The sequence below is a fragment of the Phoca vitulina genome, unplaced genomic scaffold, assembly GCF_004348235.1.
Source record: "Phoca vitulina isolate PV1807 unplaced genomic scaffold, GSC_HSeal_1.0 scaffold24, whole genome shotgun sequence".
NCBI lineage: Eukaryota > Metazoa > Chordata > Mammalia > Carnivora > Phocidae > Phoca > Phoca vitulina.
Window position 1 is genome coordinate 17747075 of NW_022589727.1, and position 20120 is coordinate 17767194.

Sequence of the window (20120 nt, forward strand, 5' to 3'; positions counted from 1 at the left end):
GGCATTATTTCCCCATTGTACAAATGAGAAAACAGACCTAGAGAGATCAATTAACTTATCTAAGACAATCTCAGCAGCAGTTAGGAAGCCCAGAGCCAGATGTGAATGCGGACTTACTCCAAAGCTTAGCTTGCCCACTGCATTTTACTCTACTATCCAGCAGCTGTGACCGTCAGCAAGCAAGCCACTTGAACTCTGAGTCTGTTTCCTCATCTATAAAATAGAGACTTAGAGCATCTCATGTTACTTTACAGAGGCAGTTTCTCTTCAAGGAAATCTTAATTCACTCAACAGAATTTCAAGGGCCTCATCTCCACACCAGACCTGCGGGTACGGTAGTCAAAGAGAAAACGAGGTCCCTCGTCTCAGTGTTTGTGATCGTTACCCTTACAAATTTATGTTTTTCTATGTAATTCTCTCCATTTCCTATTCTCATTCTATTGAATTCTGCCCACAACCATCACCAAAAATAGTAATACTAGTATACAGTGTTTATCTAGTGTGGACACCTACTACATAGAAGACAAGGAGAAAACACTTTGTTATCTCGCTTAATCCTCATGCCACCCTTTGAGGCAGGAAAATCATCCCTCTGAATATACATTCAAATTCAGATTTATTGTTGAAGAGGTTGTGAAAATACCTTGGAAGAATTTTCACAATAAGTAACTTTTCCAAATAATAAAGAAGAAATTAAACCTTAACTCCCAAACCTCCTCTCCACTGGCCCATGGCTTCCTGCAGAAGAATGTACAATAGCACTTCTCCCCAACAGCAGTTACTGAATGCTTCCTTCTTCCCTAGCATTTAACAAGACTTACTGAAATCCAGTGGAAGGAAGTTGCTGTGGGTGTGAAAGGTTTCCTGAGGAAAATGAAAATGACTCTTTCCCTTGGAATCCCAAATTCTATCACTAATGGTGGGGTTTTTTGTTTTGTTTTATTTGTTGTTGTTATTGCTGTATTTGTGTTTTCTCTTTGTTCTGAGATTTTTAACTATCCATGAGGATTTGGTTTTCAAACTTTTGCCATCGCTGTAATGAAATCTCTCACAAAATCAGAAACACACTAAAACAGACAAAAGCTGAGAGTCCTCCTTCCTGTGCCTATCTGCCTCACACCCCACCCCCAACTGGTCCTGGAGGAAGTCTGCTGAATCCTAAGGACTCTGGCACAAAATTTAAAAACCACTCATTATAGAGGGAGATGCTAAGCTTTTATTTATGAAATTATATTATGGTAAAGTAGCTAAATAGAAAATGTCTGGAACAAAATTTGTATCAAATTGAATGAAAGACCACCTTGAATTAAAAACTGATTTTCATAGAAATATTTTGTGAGTAACTATACTTAAATGGCTATTAGCCAATCCAGAATGATCAAAACAAAGTCAAGTTACTTGTGGCTCTATCTTTACTTGTGGCTCTTAACTTTTGTATCTTAATTTTCTAATATTTATACTTGTTGATTTAAGGATAAAGCTACTCACTAAAATACACTACTAAGTTGTGTGACCTTAGACAAATCATTCAATCTGTCTGAGTTCTCATCATCTCATTTTCAAAATGACAAAATTGGATGAGATGATTCTTTTAATAACAACAAAAATAGGAGTTGCTATTACATGGTACTAATGTACATTACACAGATTATGTCATTTAATCCTCACAACAATATTATTTTATCATCCTTATTTTACAGATGAAAAAAACAGATTTAAAGAGGTCACATTACTTCAAAAACTGATTCTAGAAGCCTGACCAAGACAGCCTTAACCTCAGTTTGGCTAACTTCAGAATGGCAGAACTTCCTGACTCTAGGCCCTGATTTCCCCTTTCTTAGTGCATTTTCTTTAGAAAACTTGTCGTCATAAATTCTTTTCTTGCTCCTTAGGAATATATGGACATCTTTTTAGAAGACTCTTGTCAGTTTTACAACCTAGGAGTGTCTTTCTCAAGGACCTGGGAACCATCCTTTTGAATCAAGGAAGACGGCATCCTTTCTCCCAGTCTCTGTGGGATTGGAGGAGCCTAACTTCTGATGAGCAACAATTAGCAAACACAGATGGCCTAATCACAGAGAAACACATTTGCAAACTCAAGAAATAACTTACTGTGCTTACACAGTTCATTGATTAACCTTTCCTCAACATCCTCATCCTAGCCCTTACAAATTCTTCTGTTGATGGGAATGCAAACTGGTGCAGCCACTGTGCAAAACAGTATGGAGGTTCCTCAAAAAATTAAAAATAGAACTACCCTACAATCCAGGAATCGCACTACTGGGTATTCACCCAAAGAATATGAGAACACTAATTGGAAAGGATATATGCACCCTATGTTTACTGCAGCATCATTTACAATAGCCAAACTATGGAAACAACAGATGTGTCCATCAATAGATGAATGGATAAAGAAAATGTGGTTTACCTACAAAATGGAATATTATTTAGCCATAAAAAAAATGAAATCTTGCTGTTTGCAACAACATGGATGGATCTAGGTAGTATAATGCTAAGCAAAAGAAGCCAGTTAGAGAAAGACAAATACCATATGATTTCACTCATATGTGGAATTTAAGAAACAAAATAAATGAACAAGGGGAAAAAAAGGGAAATCAAAGTCTCTTAACTATAAAGAACAAACAGATGGTTACTAGAGGGGAGATGGGTGGAGGGATGGGTGAAACAGGTGAAGGGGATTAAGAGTACGCTTATCTTGAACACTGAGTAATATACGGAACTGTTCAATCACTATATTGTATATCTGAAACTAATATAACATTGTATGTTAACTACACTGGAATTAAAATTTAAAACTTTCTCCTGGCAAGGGAAACAAAAGCAAAAATAAACTCCTGGGGCTAACATCAAAATAAAAAGCTTCTGCACAGCGGAAGAAATAGTCAACAAAACTAAAAGGCAACCTATGAAATGGGAGAAAATATTCGCAAATAACATATCTGATAAAGGGTTAGTATCCAAAATATATTAAGAACTTATAAAACTCAACACCCCAAAAATAAATAATCTAATTTAAAAATGGGAAAAGACATGAACAGACATTTCTCCAAAGAAGACATCCAAATGGCCAACAGACACATGAAAAGATGTTCAACATCACTCAGTATCAGGAAAATGCAAATCAAAACTACAATGAGATTATTGCCTCACAAGTCAAAATGGCTAAAATCAACAATACAAGAAACAAGTGTTGGTGAGGATGTGGAGAAAAAGGGACCCTCCCGCGCTGTTGGTGGGAATGCAAACTGGTGCAGCCACTCTGGCAAACAGTACGGAGGTTCCTCAAAAATTTAACAGAATTACCCTATGATCCAGTAATCACACTACTGGGTATTTACCAAAAAAATATAAAAACACTAATTCAGAGGGATACCTGCACCCCTATGTTTATAGCAGCATTATTTACAATAGCCGAATTATGGAAACAGCCCAACTGTCCATTGATAGATGAATGGATAAAGAAAACATAATAGATAGGGGCGCCTGGGTGGCTCAGTTGGTTAAGCAACTGCCTTCGGCTCGGGTCATGATCCCGGAGTCCCGGGATCGAGTCCCACATCGGGCTCCCTGCTTGGCGGGGAGTCTGCTTCTCCCTCTAACCCTACCCCCTCTTGCGCTCTCTCTCTCACTCTCTCTCTCTCTCTCAAATAAATAAATAAATAAAAATCTTTAAAAAAAAAAAAAAAAGAAAACATAATAGATAGAGTAAGCGAGCGAGAGACGCAGGTATTCCTCCACTTACCAAAAGTTTGCGTTATGCCATTGCACTTTTCCAAAAGACCTACATTGGTAGCTGTTTTCACTAACCAAAAGAAACCTGAAGAGGACTGTCACTTTTACGAGAACAGCCACTACTATACCAAAAGTAGGTCTTTCATAAAAGTGAAGAAGTGTAACTTGAACATTCAGAAAGTGAGGGATACTCTTTCCTTTATGCCATTTTGGCAATTGAAAGGGTTCATAGGAACGCCCCACTTTTAGATAGTGGGGAAAATCTATACTACAAAAAAAAAAAAAAAAAAGTTAATCCATTTCCTTTTCTCTTAAACAACAGCAATTATTATGATGTTCTAGGTATTTTAAAATCTGTCATTTACTTTTTGCTTTATTAACATAGTTATTTTCCTATATTCAAAATATCCATACAAAATATATCACTAAAAATAAGGTGTGATAAGCCAATTAATCTACATCTAATCAATGACCAAATCCTAGCTTATATTCTTCAGTATTTCTTTACTGACGATTCTTCTCCATCCACCTTCTTGTTGCCTTCATAAAAAGGCCTCCACCATCTCCCTCCTGAGTTAATGACTCACTCTTCCTGTGGTGGCCCTTCCCTCAAAACCCCTCACAGCCCATCTCTCACATTGCTGTACAAATCTAATTACATCACTCCCCTGTGTAAAATGCCTAGAGCCTACAAGATAATGCCCAAACTTCTTTCCCAACTTGCAGGTTCTTTCTTCTTATCCCTACCTAATTTATATAGCTGGCATCTTAAACTATTTGCTAAACTCTAAAGATGCCAGGTTGCTTCACACCCACATTACTTTGCCTATGCCGTTCGTTCTACCAGAAAACCTCTCCCCATTTGATTACCTGGCAAACACCATGCTCAAAGGTCTCCTTCACAGTGGAACCCTCCTTTCCAACCTCATCCACATGCCCAGAGATAGTTTGTTGCTAAGACCTCTAAAAAATGCTACTACAGCACTTGGTTCAAACCTCTCAATAATTATGTCATTGTATTGTATGGGTACACATTTATCTTTATTTTTAAATTTCAAACTCCTAACAGAGTGTCAGCATATAAGAGATACTCAGTAAATGCTTACTGGAAAAACTGTTAGTTTTCTGACTTCTTCCTTTCCTACCTAAGAGGAAACAAACCATAGTTCATCTGCTTGTCTAGGCAAAAATAAAATTTTGCATACAAAATGATGCTAATATGAAAATCTCAATAGTGTTACAGTATTTAGAATATAATGAGACTATAAACGTTAAGAACTATATTCATACATTTACCTCATGTTTCATTTTCAAAGACCAATAATATTTTTCAATTTGCTGCCCCCTGCTGGAATTATGGAAAAAATATTAAAGCCTGTCACAAAAACTTTTAAAGTGTTTAGGGCGCCTGGGTGGCTCAGTTGGTTAAGTGTCTGCCTTCGGCTCAGGTCAAGATCTCAGGGTCCTGGAATCAAGTCCTGCATCAGGCTCCCTGTAAATAAAATCTTTAAAAATAAATAAATAAATAAATAAAAATTTAAAAAAATAAAAAGCATTTATTTTTATTTAGATCACATGTGTGCAAATAATGCCATTGGATAGGGGTTATTCAAGCACTTTTAGTAAGCAAGACAGTATAAATCATATTCTTCTGTTGAACAAACTGTCATTTCTGACCTTTCCTAATTCTCAAATAGCTCAACTGAACTAGTTAGGGAAAACAGTAAGTTGGTTGTGTACTATGGGACGGTATCTCTTGGTAAAAGGGGGGCTTTTTGGATAAAAAAAAAAGGGCAGGTGGGAAACCATTTCTAAATACATGACGTTGTGCATAGGTAGAAGAAAAATCTAACTGACGCATATGATTAACATGATAGAACCCAAATAAGGGAAGATTTTCAAGAAAGAGGAACTTCAACACCAGCAAAAGTTCCAGAGGTCAAGTAAGATAAGAACTAAAAAATGACCATAAGAGGGGTGCCTGGGTGGCTCAGTTGTTAAGTGTCTGCCTTCGGCTCAGGTCATGATCCCAGAGTCCTGGGATCAAGCCCGACATCGGGCTCCCTGCTCAGTGGGAAGCCTGCTTCTCCCTCTCCCACTCCCCCCTGCTTGTGTTCCTATCTCTCCGCTCTGTCAAATAAAAATTAAAAAAAAAAAAAAAAAAAAACTTAAAAAAAAAATGACCACAAGATGTATAATTACAACATCATTGGTGAACAAAGTTGCAGTATATTTATCCTACTCTATTTAAGGAGGGAGATAAATTGGTAAATAAGCATAAATAAAGGATTAAAGAAAGAAGTTTGTTGGGGGCATAAAAGTTGGAGTGACCACTAAAGTTAGAGAAAGTTATCAGAAAACATTTAATTGAGGAAATAAATAATACTTATATGTGCAGGAATCTCTAAATGGGGTCATCCTTTATTGATATGTCTAGTTCTTGGTTACCTTCAGAGTCAAGTGTAAAACTGGGGACTCAAGGAAGACCACAATTCCTCTAGGAGGGAATAAACAGAAATCAATTCCATAAAGACTTATCATATTTTAATTAAATATTTTGGGAGGAAAAGAAACCTGGCTGAGATCCCAGGGATACAAAGGGGGTCCTCTCACTGTAACAAATGGGGTAGTCACTTAGAACATATAAGACAATCTTTACCAGTTCCTGGATTACAGTAAAACTGATATTCCAGAACATTATTTATTTTACTAGATTAATATATCTCACAATACCTCTGAAACAAATAATATATTATATGTTAAAAAAAAAAAAAGAAGAAGATAGCAGGAAGGGAAGAATGAAGGGAGGAAAATCGGAGGGGGAGACGAACCATGAGAAACCATGGACTCTGAGAAACAAACTGAGGGTTCTAGAGGGGAGGGGGTGGGAGGATGGGTTAGCCTGGTGATGGGTATTAAAGAGGGCATGTACTGCATGGAGCACTGGGTATTATACACAAACAATGAATCATGGAACACTACATCAAAAACTAATGATGTAATGTATGGGGATTAACATAATAAAACATAATAAAAAAAAGAAAAAATATATCTCACAATAATTAATTCAAATCACAGTCATCTTCTCTGGACTACTGCATTAGCCTCCTAACCAACACCCCACACGTCTATTTTTGCTCCCTTCCAATCAGTTCTCCGCACAGAAACAGAATGGTGTTTTTTAAATGAGAATTTTATCACGGCGTCACGCCACTTAGAAACCTCTGCTTCCCGCAGGTCTTAGGACAAAGACAACAATCCTTAACATGGCCTACAAGACTGCGCATGACCGCCCCTGCTCATCTCACCAGGTCATTTTCCCACCATGCTCCCTTCTCTCCCCTCCTCTTCCCACTTCATACCAATAGTCTTTGTGTCTTGAAATGAGCCAAGCTCCTTGACATTGAGCCTTTGCACATGGTGTGCCTTTCACCAGAGTTATCTTCACCTCACTAACCCAGCTCTAAAGTCAAACAAGCCATCCCTGACTTCCTAGACTAGATCAGGTCTTGTTTCAAACTCAGTTAGTACTGTATATTAATATCTTTCTTTTCCAAAGCTAATCAGAGCTGCAGTTTTATATTCATTTTATGATGTTATGAGTAATCTCTCTCCCACCAATAAGTTCAAAATGCCACAAAAGAGGGACCATTTCTGTTTTTGCTAACTATGTGTACCCAGGACCTAGTACAGTGCCTGCCATGTAGTATTTGTTGATTGACTTTGAAAGAGTGAAAAATACAGTGTATCAACATACTCTCATTCTTATGACCTAATACAAGATTCTGCTACAACCAGTTTCATTCAACACAGCCTGTGAAAATACCAAAACATGAGCAGTATCTCTGAGTTTACTTTCACAATCTGGTGTTTTTATAGCTATTAGTTCTGAATTATTACTGTATTTTTGTATCTAAGTAGAAGTCAAATTATATTATATAAGCAAACTTTCAAGGACTCTTCAAATGCATCCTTTTTGTTAATGGAAATGCAGTTTAACAAAAAGTTTAGAAAAGGCCTTAACATATTACAATTCCAACAAAAGCCCACAATAAAATCACAAATAGAATTTTTTTTAATCACCTGTTACTTACATATATATTTCCTCAAGGCTATTTGATAAATCTGCACGTTCTTGCCCTTTAAGCCAAGGAGCACTAAGATTAAATAAAACACAATGAAGAAGACTATTCAAGGATTGTATTTGTATGTCAAACAGAAATTACTGATTAAATTATAAATTATTTAACTTTTAAAAATTATCTATTTTCATTAAAATAGATAATCACTAGCTATATTGTACAAATCTATACAGCTCCAAAATGCTTTCATTGGCATTAACTCATTTTGTCCTTCTAGGAAACACAATAAAGACAACCCCAATATTATTCAAATAAAATATGGTTTTAAAAAACAGAGGTGAGTTCATTGGATATCATAAAGCTGTACAGGTTTACAGAAGTGGCAGAACAAGTTCCAGAATCCAAATTTCCAGATTCACAATATTTGCTACACTGTCAGGAGTTCCCAATTTTTTCTAAATAGTGTCTCAAGGGGCACCTGGGTGGATCGGTTAAGCGTCTGCCTTCAGCTTAGGTCATGATCCCAGGGTCCTAGGATCAAGTCCTACATTGGGCTCCTTGCTCAGCGGGGAGTCTGCTTCTCCCTCTGCTTGCTGCTCCCCCTGCTTATGCTTTCTCACTCTCTCTCATTCTGACAAATAATTAATTTAAAAATCTTAAAAAAAAATAGTGTCTCAAAAACAACTTTAACAAATACAGTGGTTGCCACATGACTGTAAAAATATATATTAAATTTTCCTGAAAAGGGAATTTATGTTTACAAGCATTCTAAAATTACATTTATCATTTCCAATAAATAAAAATTAAAAATTACAGAACCATTATTAATAGCAAATTTTATTGCTGTTTTAAAACACAAGAAATTATCCCACTGGTAGGTAAAGATTTCAATAATTGAGATTTAATGGAATTCTGTTCACACAAGTTTATACATCTTAATAGGCCAAGTGGGCAAAGCTGATCAAAGATTACTTGCAATCAACAGGTCATGACTCATTAAGATTAAGCTTGGGCTGCTAAGAAGCTGGTTCTTCCACAACAAGGGGCAGGGAGAAGCACCAAGGGTAATTCCCGGAAGGCAAGCAGTCTTAGGCAGAGGCGTGTCCAGGAACCGTGGCTAGGTCAGCAGAACCAGGTTAGGAGAAACTCTAGACTACCAGGTTGTCTAAAGACTTCTCTCCCTATCTCTAAAGACAATCAGTAGTGATTTTATCCCTGTGAACCCTGTGATTCTCTCTTATCTTAACCCTGTGATATTAAGTACATATGCAATGTGTTTTTATATAATTTAATTTTTTATTTAAATGCTCTATACCAAGTCCAGAAGGTGTTCTAAATTTCTATATATATTTTGATAAGAAAGGTATTTTATTTAACACAATATACAGGATAGAGAAATAATCTTTAAAAAGTACAATCTTTTTATAAAAATATAAATGTAGCTTACTTCAGTTGATAAATAGGTGGAGCTGTTCCTGGGTATTCATTTGGTAGCATCACCTGTAAAGCAGTTTAAAAACAAATCTGTTTATACTTCATCATGGCTCAAAAATAACAATATTTATAAAGCTAGTCACTGGACAAATTTCTTACTTGTGAAACTAAAAAACAAAACCACTGTTTTGTTCAATCTCAGGAGAGAATGCCCTCCTCATATTTATACCTACACATTAAATATGTTGTTAATGATGCTAATTTTTTAAGAAAGAGCACATTATTTGCAGAGAAAGCATACAAGCAATGAAAGTTAGGAAATAAGGGTGGGGAGGAGAGAGATGAAAGGAAAACGGAAATCGGGGCATTATTCCCTAACCCCAAATGAATAGAGTGGCATTAGAGCATTTTCTGAAGAAATACTCCCCAAAATCCTATTAAATACTGTTAAACACATTAAATACATATACATTTATTCTCAAATCAGTATTATTATAAAAACAAACACTGGCAGAAACTTTTATATTGAAAGTATATGCAGTCATCAAAGAATAAATATTAATACAGAAAGCCACACTTATCTTGTCACTTACTTAACCACAACTGATTCTATTAATAAAGAAATAAGCACCTACTTTATGAAGCCTTTTAAATTACTAACCTATTTCTCCTCTTAAATGTTAGCCATCTTTCCAGGTTTAGACCCTCTCCTATTAAATGGACAGGACAATGAGAGGAAGCGAAGCTCAAGCCTGTCACTGTACATTACAAATAATTAAAATAACTGGGATAGGAAAGATTGAGACTATCAATTGAAGCATGTCTTGGGAGTGATCAGAGATTTAATTACCCATATGTTTAGACAATCAGCCATTAACAAAAGCCAACAACAAAAAAAGACAATTCAGAAATCACACAATAGTCATTAGAGGAATACAGTATTAGTCAATCATATAGAGTCCATGTTGTAACTGGAAAATGGCTATAGAGAAGGGGAAAAAAATACCTGCAAGCAAAGTGTCCACTTGGGGTCATCTATATCGTCGCTAATTCTAATACAAAATATTTTGGCACAGTCATCAATGACACACCATTCCTCGCCATAGATAGCTGCCATTGCTTCAATTTCCTCATTCTGAAAGTTGATGGGAGGACAAGTCAATGAAGGTACATGCCCTAAAAAGCCTGAGTTTTCTTTCCTCCTTTATAAAGTATTTGCATTTAACATCACTAGCCTGGATGAAGGATCCCTGAAAGAACACTGCCAAACGGTCTTAGCAGCGGGTCACCGTGTTCTACTCTATGGGTGGTTTACAGATACTACAGTAACGACTTACCGGCCTTGCTATTCCATCACTGTGCTCTTGGCCGCCACTGAGCCAAATATATATGCACTCCCGTACCTTATAGCAAGACTTACAAGTGTAAAGATAAACACATATTCTCTGCTTCACCTTTTCTAGCAGGTAATCCTCACTCCCACTCCCCAGTAGCGTTGCTGCATACTAGCCCTGTATTCCCACTCAGTATCTCCTTCAGTTTTTGTTTTGTTTTGTTTTGTTTTGTTTTGGACTAGGGCACAGGGCTGGGTGGTTGTTTTGCTGTTTTTTGGTAATCAAACCCTAAAAACATTTCAGAAATCATTCTTTTGGTTTGGGGTTAAAAAAGGAAAATAATAGTATCTAAAAGTGAAAATGGGAAGCAAAGTATGCAACTTTGTATCATCTCATTTTGTCCTCACAACCCAGCAGGAAAAGCTTTAAGAGCACCCATGTGAGCCACGCACGGAGGGAAAGCTCAGTATCAAGAGGAGTAAGATCTAGGGGGCCCTCAAGGAATTCCAGGATCTGTGTTATCATTGCCCATTTTGCAAAGGCAGAAACCGGGAATAAGTAGCTTGTCCTAGGTGACCCGGCGGCGACAGGGCAGAAAGCTGAACCCGGATTTCTGTCTCCGGCCCGGTGCTGCTCAGTCGCGTGCGGATGGTTGACGATGACACCGTCCGAGGCAGGCCGAGCCTGCCGAAGCCTCGGGAGAGGCCGGTCGGAGGGCGATCGGCGAACAAGCGCAGATAAAATGGAACGCGGTGCAGCAAACGGAGCGCCCGGCGGCCCAAACGGTGCCGGCGGGAACGGGGGCGGCCCCCGGCAGAGGGCCCCTCAGCGGAGGAGGCCCGGGGCGGCGAGGCGACGCCGAGCCCAGCCTGGAAGTCGGCGCCCCGCCGGGCCCTCACCTGCCTCTGGTCGCTCCCTGCGTCCCCCTCAGCCATGTGGCCCCGGGAGCGGCCAAGCGGCCGCCGCCAGCCCAGGTCCGGAGCGTGGGGGCGGGGCACTGCGGCGGCGAGCGGAGCCCGGGCTGCGGCGCGGTGCGACCCGGAACCGCAACCCGGGCCGCGCCGCGCCACCCGCATCTGCTTCCGGTTTGCGGGCCAGGTGATGAGAGGGGCTCTAGGCACCCGGGGCTCCTCGCCCTGGTCTCGCGCCGGCGCTCTCTCCGCTCCTTGGCGGCGCCCGGGGAAGCCGTCCCGCGAGAGAGGCGGCAGGAGGCCTTCTAGGCTGCGTGTCCTGGAAACTCCGGGGCTGGGGGTTTCAGCTTGCCCACTGCGGCCGCGGTACCCCCGGAGCCCTCGGGAGACGTTGGGGGAGTCGGGTTTACCGCCACGTCCCAGGGAGGAGCTCGACCGCAGTCCACAGCCCAGACTCGTCTTTGCATTTCAAGGCAGGGATTTTTTTGTTTTTTGGGTTTTTAAAAACGTGTTTTAAGGGATTTTGTCAAATCTGGGCAAGAATGGGTTTGATTTACCAAAACCAAGAGAGCAGGAGGCATTTTGAAAGCGTGCGGGAAGACTTACCCACTCACTGTTGTATTGCGATAGCTTTTGGGGTTTTGGGGGGGGGTGTTCTTTTTTTTTTTTTTTTTTTTTTTTGCGTTCTTGGACATTTTGCCTGAAAGCAACTTTAGGTTATTGTTTCATTATCCAGAAAATTCGAATCAGTTCGCGACAGTTATTCTTCACTCGACCCCCTAACACATACATTCCAGTACACTGGTTGTGAATTATATGGATGCCTTAATCAAGTCACTTAATCTCCTCGTGCCTCACTTTCTTCACACACACAAACAGAAACTGAAAATATTACATCTTTCCTCTCTTTTGTCTTCCTTAACCATGGTCATATTTTAATTCCCCTATAAAACTTATAGTGCACTTGAGGGTGCACTGTTGTTTTTTTTTTAAGATTTTATTTATTTGACAGAGAGAGACACAGTGAGAGAGGGAACACAAGCAGGGGGAGTGGGAGAGGGAGAAGCAAGCTTCCGGCTGAGCAGAGAGCCCAATGCCAGGCTCCCAGGATCCTGGGATCATGACCTGAGCTGAAGGCAGGCACTTAACCGACTGAACCACCCAGGCACCCCAAGGGTGCACTGTTTAAATACCTGTAAAGAATTCTGCCCAAATTACTTTGAGGGGATCTTAGTAAGCCTTGCGGATTTATTAATTCAACAGACATGTATTAGGTTTTTGTGCTAAGCTTTGAAGATGCATTTTCAGACATCATGCATTGCCTTGAAGGAGCTAAGATGTGGAGCAACAAAAGTAAATCAAGATTATAATGAACTAGAATTGTGTCCTGTTGTGTTAGCACAAAGAAAGGCTGTCCATCCAAATTTTACTGGGCATCTTGTTCCAGAGAATGCTTGAACTGAGTTATAAAAGAACAGGTACATGTTAGTTAATTGAAGAAGGGGAGAGTGGTTGTTCCAGATGGTGAGAAAAATATTGGCAGAAAAATTGTGGCCCATTTAAGGAAGTCCATGCAGTTCATTGTCTCTGACATCATAGCAGTTAACCTCCTCTAGTCACATAGCTTGCATAACACCTTTCTGATTGGCTCCATAAATCTGCACATGGGCATCATTTTGGTTCCAAGAGAGGGCATGGAGGGCTTTAGCCCTCTGTGATGTTAATCACATTTCTTCCAGTTATTTGGTTTGGACAGTGTATTTTTCTTCATCTTGAGCTAAAACAGTTTCAAACCCCTCCTTCCAACCAAGTTGGGCCCCAAAGTCCGTGATGCAGCCAGTCTATCATGGTATTTCTCTACTAGGTGAGGAATTTGCCTGGAAGTGTGGAGGGGTTTGGCCACCATGCATTTCCAGGTTGCCTGAAACAGCAGTTAGCATCCTAATGCTACCTAGGTGTCCATCTATTGTTAAACAACTTTCTTCCTTTGCTCTGAACTCTTCCTTTATTGACCTCTTCATATTTCTTACAGTTTCTATTGCATAAAATAGTGGTTTTTACAGTTTAAAAAAAAAGCCATAGAATCCTTTCTTCAATGAAAGCTTATGTAAAACAAGTTAGGTTGTTGTGGCTGAAATAGTGGTGATGAGCCTGAAGTCCCAATTACCCAGCAACCCTCCTTCCTTCCCAGTGGCCCCTCAAAGACTTTAAGCCCAAATTTGAAAACTATAAAAATATAACCAAAAACAATGCACAGCACAACTTAACCTTCTAAACAAAGCACACTATATCCAGTTTATTATACATAGTACCTCTTTTCTCACCAAATATCACAGAAACCCAGTTTATTTACCTTTTACAGATTACACCCATGATTTTCTACAACAGTTGGCCCTTGAACAACACGGGTTTGAACTGCAGGGGTCCACTTACACACCGGCTTTTTTTGATACAGTACAGTAATGCAAATGTTTTTTTCTCATGATTTTCTTAATATTTTCTCTATCTTTATTGTAAGGATATGATATATAATGCATATACAAAATATATATTAATAGACTGTTTATGTTTAGAGTAGGGCTTCCAGTCAACAGTAGGCTCTTAGTAGTTAAGTTTTGGGGGAGTCAAGTCAAAAGTTAAACCTAGATTTTCGACTGTGCAGGGGCTCAGGGTCCCTAACCCCCATATTCAAGGGTCAACTGTAATTCCTATTTCTTCTTAGCTAGAGCCTTTAATTTTTCTTTTGAGCTCAGATTCTGATCAGAAATGATTCTTTCTGCCAGAAGAAATAGTCAAAACCCTCCCTATCTCTCTGAATGTTTAAGCATGTGTCCAATACAGAGAACCCCAAACTTAGATATGCAAAGAGCACTTTGGAAGAGAAGAAAAGAATTACTGAAGTAACAAGTGTAGCAGACAGCCTACATTTTGTACAACACATTGGAAAAAAGCAAAACTTTATAGACAGTTCAGTTGAAAAGATTTTACTTCATATGAACTTTGAGCAGTTGCCTAAGCAGAGGCTGAGAATTGTCTGCAAACAGTAACACAGACTTGGATACAAGAGCAGTCTCTAAGCCAGATTCTTCTTATTTCCACATCAGTTTACCCAGATTGTTGGTTACTGGGTATCTCCCTCCAACTCAGTATGTTCAAAACTGAACTCAGTATCTTTCTCCCTACACCTCTTCCCCCTCCTATCTTCCCCAGTTCAGGAATTGGCAGCCCCTGCACCCCTGCATCAGTAATTGCCCCAGCGTAAGATCTGGGAGACATGCTCTCTTCCCTCTCTTTCACTTCCTTCACACCCAAACAGCAAATTCTGATGATCCTGATTCCTATATCCCTTAATATTCTATATCCCTCCTTCCTTGTCTTTCTGATTCCATCTGGACCCTCTTTAAGTTATCCTCCTCACGTCTGCCAGAGTACTCATTCACAATGTTAGAGTCTGATCATATCTTTTTCTTCCTCAAAATTCTTCGCTTGCTCCCCAAAGCTTTCATGATAATGCTTCAGCACCTTAACACGCAAGGTATGTTCCTGGTGACCTCCCTGTATTTCACTTTTCCACTGAGACCAAGATAATTTAAGTTTTCTTTGATGAAACAATTCCATGGCTTAAAAACAAAAAGTGTGAGAACTGCTATTTTACACAGTAAGCACTGCGTATAGAATTAAGATAAAGAAAGAGTTCAGTGAGTAGAATGAAGGAAGAGAACAGATGTGTTTAGCAATAGGTGGACAGGTACATGGTATTAGGGTGAAAACTGCAGAAGGCTTCAGGTGACCTAAAGGAGATGCATGTGACCAGATCCCACAGGACTCTCATAGAAGAGATGGGGTGACTGGCTGCACCAGAGCTTCTATGTAGGATGGACTTTAAAGTGCAATAAGATTGGGGTGCCTGGGTGGCTCAGTCGTTAAGCGTCTGCCTTCGGCTCAGGTCATGATCCCAGGGTCCTGGGATCGAGTCCCACATCGGGCTCCCTGCTCGGCAGGAAGCCTGCTTCTCCCTCTCCCATTCCCCCTGCTTGTGTTCCTGCTCTCGCTATCTCTCACTCTGTCAAATAAATAAAATCTTTAAAAAAATAAATAAATAAATAAAGTGCAATAAGATTGGTAGGAGAAATTTGCTTGAAATTTTTTGCTTAAGATTAAGAAACATAAACTGAATCACATAACTGGAGGGGAGAAGAGATGTTAGTGAGGTCACAAAGGGTCAAAGCCCTCCCTTGGTACCAAAAATGAATGCATATAGATATAGAGGTGATAATAGAGATGATCCTTAACAGGTTTTGCAAGCAGGGTGACAAAATGAGATGGACAGCTGTGATACTAGAGGCAAGAAAAATGAGTTATGTAAGTGGGGAAAAAAAAAAAACCTAACCTGGAAGTGTATACATCTGACTACAACAGAGATGGCTGCCACATTGGGTGAGGAATTAAGCCTGTAAAGGCTTCTCCATAAACATACTTAGATGGTTTGTATAGGGCTCTTCCAAACATTCTCTAGGACCTTGCTACTCAAAGTGAGGTCTGTTACCAACAGCATCATATTTTCTGAGAACTTGTTAGAAGTACAGAAACTTAGGTCCCACCAGACCTACTGAATCTGCATTTTAGTAAGATGCCTGGGTGATTTGTATGTACATTACATTTTGAGAATCTTGTGTGACAACCATGAGAAAGTGCCTCTTAGATCTTGGAGAGCAGAGAGAGTAATTGACTGAAGGTCCCAGCTACTGTGCTCTGACATCCATTACTCCATTGGCACTGAGGCTTTGCTTCCATGGGCTGCTTTTAGCAAAGCGCAAGGCAGAGTCACTCAAACCAGCCCATTCTTAGGAGACAAGAGTCCTCTGATAGGGAACTTGGGCTCCAGGCTTCCCCATCCCCCCACGCCTTGCTGAACTTTCCATAGAATTATTGCCACACGACTTTCCTCTGTCCTCCCTTCCGTTTCCCCATTCACTTAGGGTCAGATTTGTATCAGTTTAATGGCTCTCTGAGCCTCTTCAGGCTCCCTATTTTCTCTCACAGGTATTCCTCCCAATAAATTTCCTGCACATTCCACCTCATTTTGGGGTCTGCCTCACCGGGACCCAGACCAGCACAAGGTGCTTTAGGATACACTGTAACACAGATGAATTCTGCCCATGTAGTATTGACCTATAGTAATATCTGTTTCTGAACATTTTTTCTTAGGAAAATATGTCCTTAAAATATTTAAGAAACAAAACACAAACTACCTTGGCACACTATTAATAATGAATCTCTCCCTTATTCTCTGTGCTTATCTTATGCTCCCAGCAATTGAAAGCCAGTGTGGCAGACTACAGGCCAATAAATGCCGAAGTTATAGGTTCTCTGTTTGCCATTTATTTGTGTTCTGCCAACAGTTTGACCAAATATGGCCAAGAAAAGCGATAAAAGTACAAAGGAAGATTAACATGCTGGATATTAAAATGTAAGTGTCACAGAGAAGTTTTGTCAAAGAAATAATCAAGGAAGCAGAGTCAAGATTAGCGAGCAATTGGGGAAGGGAGGAAATCCTTGAATATTATAATGTCACCATAAGTAACACTGCAGCCTGACAAGATTAGCTGGCAATGGTGCAAACAGTCACCAGGAAATAGTGGTGCCAGGCATTTCTTGACTTCAGGTTATTTGAAGGGAATGCAAGAGTGATGTGTAATGTGCAATGCTGGAGTTCATCCACAATGGAACCGTGCTGGAAGGATCCTGTCAGCACCAATCCAGTCAGCACTCCCATTTCTGAAATAGGAAGCCCCATCTCCTGACAAGGTGTGCAACCACTTCAACGACCCTAAGGCAGTAACAACATGTACAAATGTGTATGCCTCAGAAATTAATCCCTCAGTATCAAGTGGTCAAGGAGAGAGGGTGTTATATGGTCAATCAAGTTTATCATCACTGTGCTAAACACACTTCATCTGATAATTTTATGTTAGATTTTTCAGAGCCCTTTATATTCTAATGTGCAATATAAATCTCTAGGAGAGGACAATAGTATTCAGCTTTTCACAAAGAATTTGACTAAGGAATCCCTCCTTACTTCTCCCTCCCAACTCCCTACAATGTTGGAGCAGTAGCATTACTACACCACTCTTTGATAAGCACTACCCCCATTTAGCATATTATATCTCATGTCCTCCTGGTGAGAGCAGTTCAAAGTCACCATTATACCTACTTCTGTTCCAGTGTTACGAAGGACCTTGGTTCCCACTTGCCAAAAATATTAACTCTGACTTTTTGAGTATTTTCTTTTCAAGAAGACTCTTTTTTTTTTTTTTTTTAAGATTTTATTTTATTTATTTGACAGAGAGAGAGAGAGACAGCTAGAGAGGGAACACAAGCAGGGGGAGTGGGAGAGGGAGAAGCAGGCTCCCGGCTGAGCAGAGAGCCCGATGCGGGGCTCGATCCCAGGACCCTGGGATCATGACCTGAGCTGAAGGCACACGCTTAACGACTGAGCCACCCAGGCGCCCCAAGAAGACTCTTCTTAATGAATATATTTCTAGGAGGCATGGCTACCAGTTCTATTGTTAATTGCTTGTTAAAACCTTAGGAAGGATTGTGTTATAGCCCACAGAGCACAGGGTCCCAGGTGGGAACAGGAGTAAGCCCAGGGTGAAGACTTCTTCAGCATTGTGCATGCTGACTCTGACTTGGCGCACGCTGTCTCCACGTTCTACTTCCTTACCTCTGTACATGACACCTCAGATTTCTTTTCCTCTAAAAGCTTTTCTTGATTTGAAGTAGAAAATGAGAATAGGATTAGCTCACCCATCCCAAAATCAGCATTCAAAGGAGATGATGTACTTGAAAATTAAAAATGTTTAAAAATGCAAGTTATCTGTTTTTTTCCTGTGTTGGGAATATTATTCCCCCAATCTTCAAATGACTATCTATCCCCTTACCTTTTGGTTCTCAGTACAACGACATCACTTCATCAAAAACTTTCCTGACCATCCTAACTGAAGAATTGTTCCCTCTCCCTCTTGTTGATGCCCATTAATCAAAGACCACCAGGAACACACTGTAATCCAACAAAGTTGGGCTTTTAGATGCTCCTGCCAGCAAGCAAATGGGAGATTGCACATCGTGACAAAACATGGGACATTCTCAGTAAGAAAGTCCATAATGGGGCTTTAAGGGCTTGGGCTTGCATTCAAGGAAGTGGGATTTACTCTGATTGGGAGCTGTTAGGAAATGGGAGTCATTCTGTGATCAGGTATCTTAATGAATTTTATCTTGGATGCAGGAGGAGCAGAGTGGGGCTGAAGTTGCCGCACTCACTCGTGGTAGCTGGGAGAGGGGCCGTTTGATCATGTTAGTGTTTTGCCCGGTGTACTTGGTTTTGTCTATGCTTAGACATGATTATAGAGTAGTGTTGTTGTTGTTGTCTCATCACAAGGACAGAGTGAGCTAATCTTATGTTAATGTGCCATGAAATTGTTACATTCCATGGGGGAACACCACCATCTAGCTCTGAGTGCCAGACCAGCTCCCAGCAAACAGGTGAGCTTTTTCTTTCCCACTTTATCCCATTATCTTGTGTAATTTTCTTCACCGTATGAATCAGTACCCAACAATCATAGAACTTAACATATTTTTATTGTGTGTGTGACCTATCTTTATATATGTATGTACGTATATAAGCTCTGCGAGGGCATGGCATCATCTTCTCATTCATCACGTGTCTCCAACGTCCCAAAAGCAGCCCCCAGCCAGCATACGGTATATACTCAGTAAATATTAGTCAAATAGATGCATAAATTAGGTGCTTGGGGAAAAGGCTCATACGGAGGTGGGGAGAGCGGTTCACAAAGGGAGGTGAGGCAGTGCATATGCCCGATGCCTCAGCCATTTCGAGTCACCTCTGCGGGTGCCAGCTCACCCCCCACTAGGATGCCTGACCTGGGAGGCTGGGAAACTACTCATTCCAGAATGAATGCCCTTTTAAATTCTAACTAAAGAATCCCGTGAGTTTATAAAATGGTCAAATCTGATTCTATCTGTCCAGGTAGGTATAAAAGATATTCTAGTCCTTGCCAGTTTGGATTGTTATTACCTTCAGGAAATGGAACTTAAAAAAAACAAGGTCTTTCAATTACCTTCATGCAGGGGCCATCATCAAGTATCTTCCCAGAACTTTTGTTTTAATGTCCAGGCCCAAGCTTCCTATACATATGAAAAGAATGTCAATGAATATAGGCCTTTTAGGCTCATTAAGATACCATGGTAGATTTGGAAATCACTCTGAAGCTTTCAAAGAAAGCATTACAGGTAAATATGTGCTCTACTGCAGTTAAAGACTTAAAGACTATTAGTGACCATTTTAAAACAGTAGTCTTAAAAATATTCATTGAATCATTTTCCCAAAGCTAGCCAAAATTTGTATCTAGGAGACAATAATGATGATTTATGTTTATATCGACTATTTGCATATTTTACTACCACTGTTCGCTTGTTTGTTTTTAATGCCTTCTGATACTTTTTCTTACAGAGCTACTGAAAACTTGCTAGTTTGGTTGAATTCAATAAATATTAAATGCTTATTTTGTGCTGTATACAAAGTA

At 39.9% G+C, this 20120-nt stretch overlaps 1 protein-coding gene across 2 annotated transcripts in view; it reads right to left on the reverse strand.

Annotated features, from left to right (window-relative positions):
- IMPACT (impact RWD domain protein) overlaps positions 1-11643 on the reverse strand; it is a 29321-nt gene extending 17678 nt beyond the window's left edge. For both annotated transcript variants that reach the window (XM_032421307.1, XM_032421306.1), the window contains exons 1-4: positions 11503-11643; positions 10276-10404; positions 9283-9335; positions 7848-7910 (exon numbers count right to left, since the gene is read on the reverse strand). In XM_032421307.1, coding sequence (XP_032277198.1) covers positions 7848-7910; positions 9283-9335; positions 10276-10404; positions 11503-11538 — 281 coding nt within the window. In that variant the 5' untranslated portion in view covers positions 11539-11643. The remainder of the gene's footprint in view (positions 1-7847; positions 7911-9282; positions 9336-10275; positions 10405-11502) is intronic.
- Positions 11644-20120: the final 8477 nt, after the last annotated feature.